Source organism: Lutzomyia longipalpis, chromosome 3 (assembly GCF_024334085.1).
Source record: "Lutzomyia longipalpis isolate SR_M1_2022 chromosome 3, ASM2433408v1".
NCBI lineage: Eukaryota > Metazoa > Arthropoda > Insecta > Diptera > Psychodidae > Lutzomyia > Lutzomyia longipalpis.
This window is the reverse complement of record NC_074709.1, coordinates 9,548,242-9,563,639: the sequence shown is the minus strand read 5'-3', so window position 1 is coordinate 9,563,639 and position 15,398 is coordinate 9,548,242. Positions and strand designations below refer to the sequence as shown.

The 15,398-nt window shown below is 33.6% G+C and overlaps 2 protein-coding genes across 2 annotated transcripts in view; one reads left to right on the top strand and one right to left on the bottom strand.

Annotated features, from left to right (window-relative positions):
• Positions 1-15,398, bottom strand: part of LOC129791905 (NADPH:adrenodoxin oxidoreductase, mitochondrial) — a 298,769-nt gene that overhangs the window by 275,673 nt on the left and 7,698 nt on the right. The window lies entirely within an intron of this gene.
• On the top strand, positions 8,724-15,127 carry LOC129791874 (protein yellow). The gene is made up of 3 exons (XM_055830478.1): positions 8,724-9,348; positions 12,545-12,982; positions 14,007-15,127. Exons 1-3 carry the CDS (start codon positions 8,790-8,792, stop codon positions 14,687-14,689), a joined length of 1,680 nt encoding a protein of 559 aa, XP_055686453.1. The 5' UTR covers positions 8,724-8,789; the 3' UTR covers positions 14,690-15,127.

Genomic DNA, 15,398 nt, shown 5'->3' with positions numbered 1-15,398 from the left:
GGCTTGGCTCCCTTTTTAGTACACACTAAAATATGAAGAAAATTGCACATACAGCGACGCATTGGGATTCTCTCGTACAACACACCCATTATCATTCTTCTTTACACGCGGCGCACGCCATTCCTTTTTGCCACCACATATCCCACAAAACATTCACAGAAGCATCGCGCGCACCCGTGTTGATCCCTCTGGACGCCCCGGAAACCCCCACATTTCTTGTATGTATGGGAGTACCATTGGCCATGCCGGCAAATATGTATGTGGAGGCCCCACAAACGAAGGCACCTTCGTCAGGCATTCGGAGTGTAGTCACCTCAAGTTGAGAACATCACTCTGCGAGGATCACATCATTCCTCGTAACACTGTGCGTCGCGATGCTTCACATGTCAACATGCTTCTTAAACTCCACATTATATATGTATGTCCGGAATGATCCTTCCATAGGAACCCCCCAAACTACAGAGGCGCATCCTTCATTGATCAAAAATCAGATTAAACTAAAATTATTCTTTTCATGCATTTTCTTGCAGAATAATTGGCTTTCATTTCAACAAGAACAAAAAAAACCATGTGGGAATCACTTTTAAGCAGATGATACCAATATATCTGTCTGTACACATCATAATATAAATATATATATTTATATTAACTCTCCCCCAAAACATCATCAAGAGGTAGAAGTCATAAATTAATAAAACTTCAACCTCCTGCACACGCCGTGGACATGGCTCGTTCCAGAGGCTCTGTGCATGTGGGTGGCATGAAATATGAATGGTACGCGATGACAAACAGCTTGAGTCTCAAAGTAGAACGATTTAATGTATATAAGTAGATGGAATCAGGATCAAGGCCAATCAATTTCGATAAATCCCAATCATCTGTGTTGCAGCAAATGAACTCTCACGCGAGTGATGTACAACAAGAAAACCTCTTCAAGTGAATACTTGAGTGAATTTTGAGTTTCAAGAGACGTCTTTGAAGAGATGACAAATTGATAGCATTTATAAATGCAAAGCTTAAACAGAGAGATAATGGAAATTTACTTCAAAATGTCGATGTTGTTGAAATTTAAGATAAAGCAAAAATCATAAGAATATGAAAGAAGAATAAAAGAATGGCTGAAGATCACTACAAAGTTCAGCTTAGTCAGTCCATTTCGTAAGCCGGGTTTAAGTTTTTTTTCTAAATTTTAGTTTTTCTGCCGGGCCTAAGTTTTTGTTGTCAGGCTAGGTCGAAAAAAACTCAAGGCTGGTTTAAAAAATAAAAGTTGAAAAAGCTCTAGCCTTTAAAAAAATGATTTTTTTTTAAATATCTCAAGTCTATATCCTAAAAAACCTAGGCCTAGCTAAAAGGGAAGGTTACATTTAAGAGTACGGAATGGCTTGAAATTTTCACCAAATATTCTTTACAATGTATAAAAACCATGTGCCAAGGGTTTTTTTCTACAGATCCGTAGTTTAATAGTTATAATTAATTAAATTGTAAGAAAATTTAAGTCTCACTTGAAAAATTTGAGCCTGGCTTAAGGAAACTTAAAACTGAATTAAGAAATTCGAGGGTTACATTGTAAAAACGGCTAAGTCGTTTCGGATCCCATACAAAGTTAGCCGACTTAGCCGTTTTTACAAAGTAGCCCTCGAATTGAGACCATTCCCTAAAAAAATTCTTATGGAACAAATAATAGACCAAGAATGTTAAAACTTTAAAGAAAAAAAAGGGAAGAGCACATACTAATTTTGATGAAAGGTTGCATTTATGTTCAATTATTTAAAATGGGGTAGATTCTGATACAAATATTTTCTTTTTTATCCTTATAATTCGTTAGGTATAAGATTTTTAGTATTCTGGGAAAATTATTATAAGATTTTGAAATTTTATTTCTAATTTTAATTGGATTTTTGAAGCAAAATTACTTTTCCAGGCCTCTTTAATATTCTTTCTTACTCTTTAGTAGAGAAACTAATTCTTCGTTTTTATTTTATAGAACGACAGTAGAACGATTTAAAAGCTCCATCTGCCACAATAAACTTTACAAAGAGAACCAAATTAATTTTATAGAAAATTCATTTAATGTGCTATTCATCAAATTAAAATTAGTATAGGTATGTTTATGTTTCCCACGACGAATAATCAAGCTTAAATTCTTCCCAAAAACTTCTTCATTAACCAATTCCATTCTATTTTTTAGAAATAAAATCTTTTCTTGTGACTTTTATGCAATAAATTTCAAGTATAAAAAAATCACTTGGAGTTTTCAAAGCTTAAAGAAATCAATAAAAGATTAAGGACATCTAATATTCAACTTATTCATAATTTGGGGATTAACAAAATTAATTGCAATTCATTGACCGAGACCTTTAAATTTATTTTAAAACATAATTTAAGGGATTTTTCCTATTTTAAAAAATTTCAAACCTTATCTGAAAAAACAAAATCTTATATACCAAACTGCTTTAGTAATGAAATCAAATTAGATACATCGTGCCTGATTAAAAAGTGAAACACACGGTATAATTTTAAATACACAAATAGATAGTTGCATCTCCTCCTATGCAATGATTGAGCAACAACAATCAAAATCAGTATAGAAGCGATTAAATGATATCTTCTCTAGATCAGCTCATAATCCCATTTCTTCAGCTGTGTGGGTAAGAAGAAAACATTTTTCTTGGTGAGAAAATGAGATTTAGATTTTTGTTTTTCGGTAAAATAAATATTATTCAAAATTGTAAGACGTGGAGCATATTTTTCTCAATTTTGAGTTTAGTGTTAGAGGCGCATTGCTTTCGGCCCACTGACCTTACATAAAATGTGTTGGTTATATAATTAAAAATCGTTTAATTTGTTTCATCGGATCAAACACATTCGGCACACACTCTTTCGCACTCTTCGGCATTTACAAATAGAGAAGTTGCGATCGAGATGAATTTTCAGCTGTGAGGCGTGTAGGAAAGTTATGTGGATTTCACAGGCATCGAGAACTTTCTTAACAAATTTTCATCTCAATTCTCCTTCCCTCGCTAAAACAGCCACACGACGCCCCAAAAATATTCCGTGACATTGAGAAACCCCCGCCCGCACGGGTGGCCCCATAAAATCAACGCAAACTTGCACTGCATGTCTCTAACTTTTTCTTTTTTTGCACAATCGCCAATTTTTAGTCTTTTGCAAATTCTTTTCAAATTGCTTAAAGATTTTTTCAACCAAAAAAAAACGGTAAAGAAAGAAAAACAGAATTCCGCAGAATGGGCAATTAGAAGAAAAGGTGTAGTATTATGTTGTTGAGTAATATAAGATATTTCGTTCAACATTAATTCAATTTACACGCCGTGGTGCACATAGAGCATTAAAAGCGGCATATTGCGTGACAAACTCTAAAGAAAATTGCTCTGTTGTATTTATAGATGAATTAAGTAGGTATATATTTTCAAGTGCAATAAATTACTCAATATTAAAGGAACATAATACTTGATTTTTGCCATGTCCACATTCCACTAAATTCTATTGCGAATTTTTTTTATTGAATTTCAAACATATTTTGAGACATTTGCAAGATCTTAAGCAAACTGCTTTATCTAATACAATAAAATGTTTAATTTGAGTTTGAAGAAAATATTTTCTCTGGAAAAAAAAATATCGTCAATGCTGGAATCGAACCAGGGAAAATTACGTTGATATGCCCAGAGCTTTAACCATTGCACAAATTGATTGATCAAAAAATTTATACTATGTAGCTCTTTTTCATGTTGTTTTCCTCATTCCTCATTATTAAGTACGCGATAAATTCTCAAATATACAGCTTGAGAGTAAATAAATTGTTTTGATGTGATTGATACTGTTTATTCATTTAATGTAGCCGCAGTAGGTACTTTCAACTAGCCAAGATTGATATTCAAGAGTGAAATCAAGTCAAATACATTTTAAAAGGCTCTCACGCTTTTAGAAACCCAAAATAGATTTGCGATCAAATACGTGGCGGTCTGAGGAAATTTTCAAATCTTTTATTGGATGACTTTTTGGTTATTATTAGTGTGTCAAAGGCATTTTATTAGAGAACATAAAAACCTTAATACAACTTGTTTTTTTTTCTTTTTTAGATAAAATTAGTTCCTAAATTAAAATCTCTCGTTGTTGCAAATCCACAAGGTTTTTGTGAATCAGAAGGCAGTGGTCGCCTCATAGATGTGATAAAATGAGCTTCATTTTCATGAAATGACGCATGAAGATCACCAACATTGAGAAATTAAGATTGCACTAAACTGAGGGATGGTGCGAATTTTTTTTTGGCATTTCGCTGATCTTTCTCACAATTTAATGGTCAATTTTATAAGAATATATTTTGGGACTGTCTAATATAAAATCCAACATTTCCAACTATCACGAGCCAAAATCTCTAAATTATTCTCATAAGCCTTTAAGAGCTGTTATGAATTGAAATTCTTTGAATGAGTTTCTTAATCAACGCATGAGAATACGTTGGAAAATTTTCTTCCTAGGCTATGAAGAAATAAAAATCAATCATATATTGAAGACTTTGTAGCAAACGTGTGCATGCACTTTCTTTTCGCACTTTGTGACGTGTGTTTGAATGTAGAAAAATGAGCTCTTTGGCAAGTGCTACACCACCCTGCAAACCCAACAGTCAAGCACCCTTGGTATTGAGGTCAATGTGGATCCTCTGAAAATGAAAATGAGATACTTAAATATTTTATTTCATCCAACATCTTGCCCTATACACCGCCACTTAGGCCAATTTTAGATACAAAATCCGTATCTATCTCTGCATCTCACAAAATACTTCCTCACAGTGCCACAATATAATTGCCAGAATGTTGGTACATGAGCTCTCTGCATATATACATATGTTAGAAAATTATATTGAGCATTTTCTCCTTCCCAAATATACACCAATTTTCTTCTAAAATTCTCCTGGCACTAAAGGCATGGGGTTGGGGGAGGTAGAAAAAAAAGCACCAAGATATTCGAGTGACTAACAAGAATACCGCAGCAAAAAAAATGGGTAAAGTATGCGCCAAACAATTTTAGAAATAGAATATTGTGCGAAGACGCGAAGCCTTAACTCTGGACTTATTTTTAAACTCAACATCACAATGTGACTGTGTGTAAATATTTTGTACCAAGTGCGAGAAGACTTTTTAGTTGAACAAAACCCACACATTTACTCCCGCCTGGCACTATACAGTTCATTACATAATTGCGTATCATCTCCTAGTTGAATGTTAATATCATTTAACATTAAAAAAATAAAGTTATCACCAATTTATTGAAAAAGAATTTTGACGAAAGTTTTTTTTTACATGGAACCTGAAGAAATAGTCCCTTAGGGGCTTTCGTGATGTACAGCAACATAAGGGCATTTTTACGAATAAAAGTGTATCAGATAATGAAAAAAGTCCAAGTATTATAAATCATTTTCCCACCATTTAACATGGGAATAGGGTTCATAAAGATAGAATACATTACAAAGAACAAACCAGAAAAAGCAAGCCGCTGTGGGATATAAACTCACAACCTCAGCAGAGTATAGTTAGAGTGTTTCTGTGCTAGCGGTGCTAGCTGTATCTTTACACTTGCTCTTTAATATTCAGATTACTTGCTAATATTCGGATGATTCTCCAAGGAAATTCAAATATAAGTCTAAGTATAAAAATGTTAAATTCAAACAAAAAGCACTTAAATTCAACCGAAAAGTAATAAATTCAAGATGAAGAGTTCTAAAAACAAGCCAAAAAGTACTAAAATCAATCCAAAAAAACATTAATTTTAAGCCAATTAATATTTGGTTCTCAGTCCCAAAACAGCACAGATTGAGGAACAAATCTTTACAAAAAAAATTTATTAAAGCCTAAAAAAGGACTAAATTCAACCCGGAAAGCAATAAATTAATTAATGCCAAAAATTAGTAAATTGAACCGAAAATAAAATTAAATTTAAACCAAAAAGTCCAAAATACGTTTTTAGATTTTTTCGGTTTTGAGTTGTTCGGTTTTTAGCAAAAGATGTTCATGTAGTCAAATATTCAGGTCTTAGGAAATATACGCTCAAAAACCAAAATATTCGACAGATAAAACACCCCTCGGAATTGTAGCTTATTTCAAAACGGTCCCAAAACTAGTCAAGAAATTTCTATACCTCTTTTAGAACTTCTTTTTATCTTCTTTCTATAAGTTGTGGGACACCAACTCTTATAACTGATTCAAAAAGAAACAAAAATTAATTTTCAAATATTGTTTTTCTTTATTTATTTTTTCTCACGAACTCAAATCATCTTGCATTTTGTCATGAGATTTATCAACTTTTGAGCCAAATGAATTTAAGGCTAAAAGTATATTTTTATATATTCAGAATTTTACATTCTTGCTCCGTGTTCTATGCTTGCATAACGTCCTTCGACATGAAATGGAGGGTTCTTTTTTAAGCGCAGAAGTCTTTCCATAGTCTATCACATAAAAAAAACATTAGATAACAAATAAATAAATGAAATGAATTAAAAATCGCACATCTTATGCCTTTCTTGAACAAACTGTATTTTGTATTCGAGCAGCCACCTTACATACGAATTTATCTATGGGATATTTAAATGTGAAAATTATTGTGCTATTTAAAATATGCCTCACAAACGATCTAAGTGGTGCGAAAAGAGCTGTGAAAAATTAATAAAGCATCAGGAATGTCAGAATGAATTTAGGCTGTTCAAATTTCAGGAAAAAACTTTGTTATTTTATTGCTCATCCTTGATCCCTTTGTGTACTTCGCATCTCTGTTTCTTCCACATTTGCCTATTAAAGGTTACACACACACAAAAAATCCCACAATTTTTTTTTATTAATTCTTCTGCATTTTAGCGAAAGAAGTGTTAAAATACCACGCAGTACAATGGGAATAATTTCACGGATTCGAAGGTATTTCTCAACATAAGATGCCTCATAATTCGGTGTATGAGAGTATGTATACGCAAAATGGCAAAATTTCCTCCCATTTGGCATAGAGTTTGAATTTTGCAAGTTTATATGAATTCTCTGACTTCTCAATTTATGAAAGCACTTTACTAATAAATGAGTTATTAATTATAATTATGATATCCAAATAAAATATTTTCATTTGCCGAAAGACACGTGGAATTTCGAGCAAATGAAAGGACGGTGTGACACCCAATTTCATAATTTTAATTAACATCAACTGAACCACCAAATTCTCAGAATTTTCATTTTAATTTTCATTTTAAACACAAAATTCCTTCTTATCTACCCACCCAACGACGACATGTACAAAATAAATCACAAGAAATAGGTAATTTATTGTTTTTCATCAAGCCAGAAAGCTTTTTGTTTTTAAAAAATGTTATTTGAGATAATTTTTTTTTTTTTGAAAACAAAATTAATTCAGTTATTCTCTCTCTTTTAGGTCTACTTACCTTAAAAATAATAAGGTTTTTTATTTTAAGTCATAATCTATCAATATTCTCAATACTCTGATTAAGAAATATTTGTATTGAATATATACTAATTCAATTAGTCTAGGTGAGGCTTAAGTTATTAACCAATTAGATCGGATAAAGCTTGGATCAAAGGTTTATTGAAAAATATTGTTTGAATTACAATTAGTTCTATGTAGAGCTTAAAATCTAGAACTTTTCAATTTTGATAAAACTAGCTTAGGGCAGCGCTAGTTTCCTAAATTTTACTTTTAAGTTCAGGGCTAAATTTTCAGGGTAATTGAATAGACTCTGTAATTTAGGAAGTTTCGATTGTTTTTAGCCAAGGGAAAATCGTCTTAAGTCAGATCTGTGTTTTCTAAACCAAAATAAACTTCTTTAAACTAGACTACAGTTTTCTTCCAATAAGACCTATATTGTAGATTAATTTTTTTTTAAGATCAGGCTCTTAAGATTTCAAAGTTACACTCATAGAAAAAATTCCGTATTTATCACTGCAAAAGTGGTGTTTCATATAAGAGAATTCGGTATTTATCACTTTGCGGTGATAAAACGGGAATTTGTTCTATGAGTGTAGATCAAACTAAACTTCTGCTAAATCCATCTTAAAAGTCTGACCTAAAGGAACTAAGATTCGGCTTAAAAAATACGCCTGGCTTAATAAACGGCTTAACTTTGTTTCTTATGTCAGGCTTAAGATTTTAATTCAAACTTACATTTTAATTGTTTTTTAAGGTGTTTCACAATTTAGTTAAAGCTAAAAACAGTTTACAAAAAAAAGAGAAACTTATAAACAAAAAAATCGATTAAAATATATGTCGAGGTAGATAGACTGGGTGTCTTGTTGAAATCTTTCAGTGAAAATTATTCATATTGAAACCATTCTTATATTTTCATAAGAACAAACTTTATGGATTCACCGAAAACCATCATCTATTGATTCTACTAATCCAATATTTGTCATAAAAAACTATTTGGAATGACAGAGTCCCTCTCAAAAATTCTCATAAAGCTAAAATGACAAATGCCGGCTTTTGGGATATTCCAGAGTTCTTTTAGCATGATAAATCACTTTAATTACTCTTGAATCATACGCATGGTGCAAGCATTTAAATAACCACGTCACCATGCCACAATGCGTCTCATGTGCGGAGTAATGGTAACGGCTCTGGGAAGAGTGACCTATTAAAGAATTCTCTATATATAATTTTCCAAATAGTATAATTTATGCAAAAACCCAACGAGCGTAACTGAAATTTTTGTCTCCAACACTATGAAGGAGGTGATGTAGTAAAGTGTTTTAGCATAACACAGAGACAGATTCTCCAGTTGAATGGAAAGATTTGGGCGAGTGAGAGAGACAGAATCCCATTTTGTTGGAGCTCTGGAGCTCTATATGGAGGGAGAACAATCGATCTGTCTCATTGCAAAATATACTTTCACCTGTTGCTCGTTCAAATCCGAGCTCACCTCCAAGCAGTTGTGGCAGTCAGCAACAAGGTACGGTCGGGTGGAGTGTAGACGCACAAATTTTTCGTACGATCGTGGACAAGTTGGAGAGAAGTTTGTGGAGTTTTGTGTGAAGAAACGTGAAGACTTGGAAGCTTGTCAAGAAAAAAGCAACCAAATGCTGCTCTTCCTCCTTGTGATCTGTGCCCAAATTGTTAGTGATGCATTCGCTAATGATAACCTCCAGGTGGCATATCAGTGGAATCAGATGGATTTCAACTTTAGTAGTGCCTCACATCGCGATAGTGCCATCAAATCCGGCATGTATGTGCCCAGTTCTGTCGTACCAGTGGGTATTGAAGTGCAAACCGACCGATTATTTATCACATTGCCCCGTTGGAAGACTGGCGTTCCTGCCTCATTAGCCTTCATCAATATGAACGGTAAGTCAGACGGGCAATTCCTCAAATCCAAAGAGTGCCCCCACATTTCAACATCTCGCACACAGGTCGGTGTGTCTCATATGTGACCCAGAGTTATAGTAATTTTCAGGGATTTTCAATTGTCTCACACACTTTCTTCTTTCAATACAATATATTATGACTCATTCATCTCACAACTCCCAATCTCCGTCTCTGTCGCGCATTTTTCTCACATCTCATGCATGCGAGGTTTTAAGACTTCTTGTACAACATAATGCCATGCCGCGATTGTGTATGCGTGAAGTGATTGTGTGACGCGCCTCGAAACTCCATCCCAAAAAGAATTCTTTTCTATTCATGCATCTAAACGTTATAAGACTTCTCTTTTATTTTATTTTTTGCCTTCCCTGAAAATTCCACCGAACCGCCAAATCTAACGAGAATTCCCACCACGCACGCGGTAGTGGTAAGATTAAGAATAAAAGTGGTTTTACACATTCACCTACTTCCTACCACATCATGAAGTGAAGAAAAAAAATTCCTCATTGAAGTACAATTTTTTTTAAAGAAATTACAAGAAAAACTCATGAATCACATTGCCCAAATTCAGCGATTAATTGGAAATTCTACACGCATTGCTTATGCAAATTTACCCACCACTACACTATTAGGCACCGTATATCCCGTGAGGATGTCACCTTTCATAGGACATTCCATCACGATTCATTTTTGCCCAGAGAGAATGTTCTCTTCTCGGTGTGACCTCTACACCGATTCAAATTGTCACGATTTAGCACAGAATCACAATTTATTCCGATTGCCAAGTGTTTCTTATACAGCATTTTCTCACAAACACAATGCCGCACTTCACCCTTGAAAGTATCGCATTTCGGGGAAATTCCATCAAAATGCGCGGGCAATGGTTCACAAAATTTGTTTTCCTCTCAATTACGCGAGGAAATGATAAGAATAATTCTTTTTTTCTTTTAAATTAAATTCAAAGATTTTCCAAATTCTGCGAAATTATTGCTTTTTTAGTGCTTTAAAAAAATTAAATTGAATTCGGAAGGAAATGTCTCATTTTAGTGATTTTCTATTTATTGTTTCATTTCAAAGAAAAAGTGCTAAATTAGCTAATTAAAATTGTTTTTTTTTTACGAAAACAATTGCAATACTTTTATCTTACTAAATTTTAATTAGAGCAGGTTGTTTAAATGTGACCCTGTAAGACTTTTTTGAAATAAATCAAACAAAGTTAATGAAGATTATTTTAATTATTACATGTTCTAACTTAGAGAAATTTAGTAATAATTTGTTTTAAATTAAATCCTAAATTATATTGAGCCCTATTTCAAGAAACAATTATTTTACTAAAAATTATCGAAAATGGCTCTCAATTCAAACAAAAAAATCATTCTCTGTTTATTTATCTCCTAAACCTATGATTATAGGCGAATCATCAAGGATGATAGTAGCCCCTTCATCAAATAAAAAAATTAATTAATAAATTCTAATCAATAACCATTAAGGAATTTTTTGTCGCAGTTCAAATTAATTGAAAAAAAAATTCTTAAAATCTAAAAAAAAATTAGGATAAATCTTACTCGTCGAATTTTCTACGACTTAAAATTTTCATTTTTCACAGAAACGCATCAATTAAACAGTTTAAAAGATCAATTCATCCTATATTGGTAGAAAACGTCTTAACGTTGTAGTGAATCCCAAAAGCACCCTCTTCCTTTTCTTAAGGGGGGGGGGGTACACTTGGGAGAACATTTCGTATTGACACTATTTAAAGTTTTCATTTTTCTTCAAGTTTTTCATAGACTTGGTTTTGTTGAAGAGTAAGAAAATCAATTTTCGCAATTTTAGATGAGACGCTATCTTTTAATTTTCCAACTTCTTTATAGAACTGCCCTGAAACAGAAAAGTAGGTTTTTCTCAAGATCTACTAGATTGATTTTGATGGGGTAAAAAGCTAATGAAAGAGGAAATACCAATGCAGATTTTGTTGGAACAGAATTTTGAATTTCCACTCTGGTGCTGAGAAAAGTGGAAAAACGTCAAAAACATCTGAACAAAAGTCACATTTTTTAAATTTTTTCAGCCCTAGAATGGAAATTCAAAATTCTGTTCCGGTACACTTTCCACTGACATGTCCTCTTGCATTTCCTTTTTACCCCATAAAAATCCATCCAGTAGATCCTGAGAAAAAATTACTTTTCTGTTTTAGGGTAGTTCTGTGAAAAAGTCGGAAAATCACAAAATGGCGTCTTATCTAAGATGGCGAAAAGTAATTTTCTTACACGTCAATAATAAGACTTTAAATATGGCCAACACTGGAAAACTAAAGTCTGAGAACTTGAAAAAATATGAAAATATTTAAAATGTGTCAATACCAAAGAGACCTCCCTTCAGGAAGATAAACTTTGGCAAACAAATATGCATTTTACTTATAATAGATACTATTTTTTCTTTTCTTTGATGTTTTAAAAAAATATAATCTAAAATGATTAAAAATATATATTTCTAAAAATAAATTTTTATTTTCAACCAAATTCTATAAAAGGAAAAGTTCTTCGGTAAATTCTAACCGCAATGAGTAAACCATTTGTTTTTCATCCCAAAATAATGAGAAGTAATTTGGCTGTACACAAACTAATAAATAAATTGTCCGCTATGTGTACACAGCCGGTATTATGGGCCAACCGTTGATTTTTATCACAATTCTCACGTGTTGCCTTGCAAAATATTGATACTAATACATGAAATGCACAGTGCTAAATTTTTGGGTAAATTGGGTGTCTCAAGTAAATTTAGCCCGTCGTTTGGCATTGTTGCAAATCGCAATGTACATATATATAAGCATGTTCAGTTAGCACGTCAATCGAAATTATGATAATTCGCATCATAATGAATGATAAATGATTTTTTGGGGTGGCGAGACACGAGTTGAACTTATTTCTCTTTTTTTTTAGTAAATTTAGTTTGTCTCTTTTGAAGAAATTGTGGGTTATTTTTCTCAAATGGCTTGGGTGAAATATTTCGCGCATAAGTTGGTGGGGTGTGTGGTACAATAACATTAGATTTAAAAATAAAACCACACACGCACGAGGGAGAGATGTTAGAAAGGCTGAAGAATTCTTCACTTTATGTTGGCTTTTATATGTTGCTTGTAGAAAAATCTCAATGAGCGACTATTTTCCTCTACCCGCAGAAACCTTCACGAGATCGCCCTTGCTGTCGCCATTTCCCAATTGGCAGGCACATAGATTTAGTGAACATGAACCACCAGAGATTGTATCTCCATTCAGGATTCGGGCGGATCGCTGTGGACGCCTTTGGGTGCTTGACACCGGAATTGACGATCTCTTGGGTGAAAATAAACGCATCGTCAACACGCAACTACTCATTTATGATCTTCACAATGATAATTTACTGAGACGCTACACATTTCCCGATGATCAAGTTAAGCAGAAATCCTTCTTTGCCAATATTGCTGTTGAGGATGGACAGTGTGATGATACATTTGCATATTCAGCTGATCTTGGATCACCAGGACTCGTTGTCTATTCGTGGAAACAAAATGAATCATGGCGTGTGCATCATAATTTTTTCCATCCTGATCCTCTTGCTGGGAACTTTAGTATCACGGGTAAGTACCTATACGTAAAATTTATAATTTTTTACCTTATTTCAGTAAAGAAGATCAAGGAAGTAGTTTCTGTATTAAAATATAATGTAGAGGACTCGAAATAGCCTGTTCAATTTGAATCTATTAGATAGGGTTACCACCTAGATTACATTCTGACCAGGAGTTTATACCTACCCCCCCCCTTCCTTAAATTTTTAAATATCCGTAATACTGAAGATTACGTCGATCTCTCGATAGGCAAGAAAAAAAATTAAGTCAGCTTTTGTTTGTAAATTTCCTTTTTTTCGCGAAATTTTTTAGCATAAAGGATCGGCTTGAGTTTTTTTAAGCCAGGCTTAATTTTACTTAAAGGAGGCTTCAGTTTTAATCATAAATTTATTTAAAGAGGTCATGCTAAGGTAGTGTTAAGTGCATTCGAGACCTAACCCGATTTAAATATTAAAACCCTGAAAGATTCATCTTTTGAAAAATTGTAAGGTAAATTGTGAAACACCTCAAAAAATTTGAATTTGACTTAAAACTTAAGCCTGACATTTATTTAGCCAGGCCTATCTTTTTTTAACCGAACGTTAGTCCCTTTAGGTCAGACTCAGTTCAACCTGATCTAACATTGAAACCTTAAAGGCCTGACCTTAAAAAAACTTAAGTCTAGTCTACAACAAAGGCCATACTTAAAAATATTAGGACGGAATTTAAAAACTTTAACATAGTTTGAAAAAAACTGTAGTCTAGCTTAAAGAAGTTTATTTTGGTTTAGAAAATCTAAGATCTGATTTAAGACGATTTTCAATTTTTGATTCATTCTAAGCCCGCAGCCCGGAGATCATACCTTGAAACCCGAAATCTCCGGGTGAAACTCATAAAGGAATTCAAAATTTTAGGTGGTAACCCTATTTGGAAAGTGGGGCTTAGATGTAAGATAAAGTTTAATTGCTTAAAGTATTTTTTTAATAGGAAAATTCTTAGATTTTTCATTAATATAGATTTAATAGGAAACTGATAAATGTACTTTATCTCAACACAGGAGTAAATTTCCAATGGGATGACGGACTTTTTGGGCTGGCTGTATCAAAGGCAGACCCAGAAGATGGTTTTGCAACCCTCTACTTCCACCCACTAAGCTCCACGAGGGAATTCTCCGTCTCAACGCGATTTCTGCGTGATAAACAACTAGCCATGAATGATTCAGCCATCTACAAGGAATTCAAAATTTTAGGATCACGTGGACCTAATGGTCAGTCTGGATCACAATTCCTCGATCAACTCACGGGCGTTCTTTTCTACTCCCTGCCAAATCTCAATGCTGTTGCCTGTTGGCGAACAACGAACAAAGTGTACACAATTAAATCTCAGGGAAGGGTCTACATGAATGTGGAGGATATGCAATTCCCAAATGACATCAAAGTGGACAATCAGGATCGTCTGTGGGTCCTCTCGGATCGTCTCCATCAATTTATCTATGGCGAACTCAATCCCAATGACATCAACTTCCGCATCCTCACGGCTGATGTGACGGATGCAATTGATCATACGGCATGCGATACAAAACCCAAAACACTGCCAGATATTATTACCAAATTAGGTGACATCCTGAGGCCACAGAAGGCACCAACCTCCGGAACGTCGAGTCAGCACCCAACGACGATTCTCATCCACACATTCCTCCACATTGCAATATATTTTATAGCCGCCGCCACATTCATGTGAAAAGATCTTGTGCTCAAAGAGCTGTGCGATTATTTATTAACTCGCCATCGTCATTATTACCATTTTGTGGCCATAAACATATAATAGTGCGTTTATATATAGGATTCCTAAATAGAAAATAGAGAACATCTTGAATTTTTTTTTCTTCTTTCCCACTACTGATAACATCGAAATTAAGCGCAAAATTTGTACAAATTCCGTCAACACATCGTTGTGTTTGTGGTGCCTCAAAATTGGCATTTTACTTTTGTGAGGCAAATCCACCAAGGTCCGTCCACCGCCATATATTGCATAATGAACAAAAAATATGAACATCAAGTTCAAAGTGAGAGTAAATTTTTGTGAGAACGAAAAAGGTAAAAAGTTGTATCAATTTGATGATTTTGAAAGTAAGAAAAAAAGATCGTATGTGTAAATATATAAATACATTTCTCACAAGCACTGCATTACTTTACTTGACCCCTTCGATAAATATTCCCGCTGAGTTTTTCCACTATGTGCGAATAAAATCTCATAATTAAAAATTCTCAAAAGCTTTTTTTTTTAATCAAAATTCAATGAGATTCTCCAATATAATGTGGGCTGCGTTCACCTTGAAAATCACACCGTACGCCGTTATAAAGTCGCTCACCGAATGAACTAATTGTGGGAAGAATCTCAGGTAAATAGTAATGTAGAAAAAATAATAATTAGAGAAGAATGTTTCGCG

Bases quoted from the DNA above. Each gene is read 5' to 3' on its own strand.
- LOC129791874 (XM_055830478.1), top strand. From the start codon at position 8,790: ATGGAAAGATTTGGGCGAGTGAGAGAGACAGAATCCCATTTTGTTGGA. The intron at 9,349-12,544 runs GTAAGTCAGACG...CTCTACCCGCAG, and splicing joins AGCCTTCATCAATATGAACG to AAACCTTCACGAGATCGCCC. The intron at 12,983-14,006 runs GTAAGTACCTAT...ATCTCAACACAG, and splicing joins TGGGAACTTTAGTATCACGG to GAGTAAATTTCCAATGGGAT.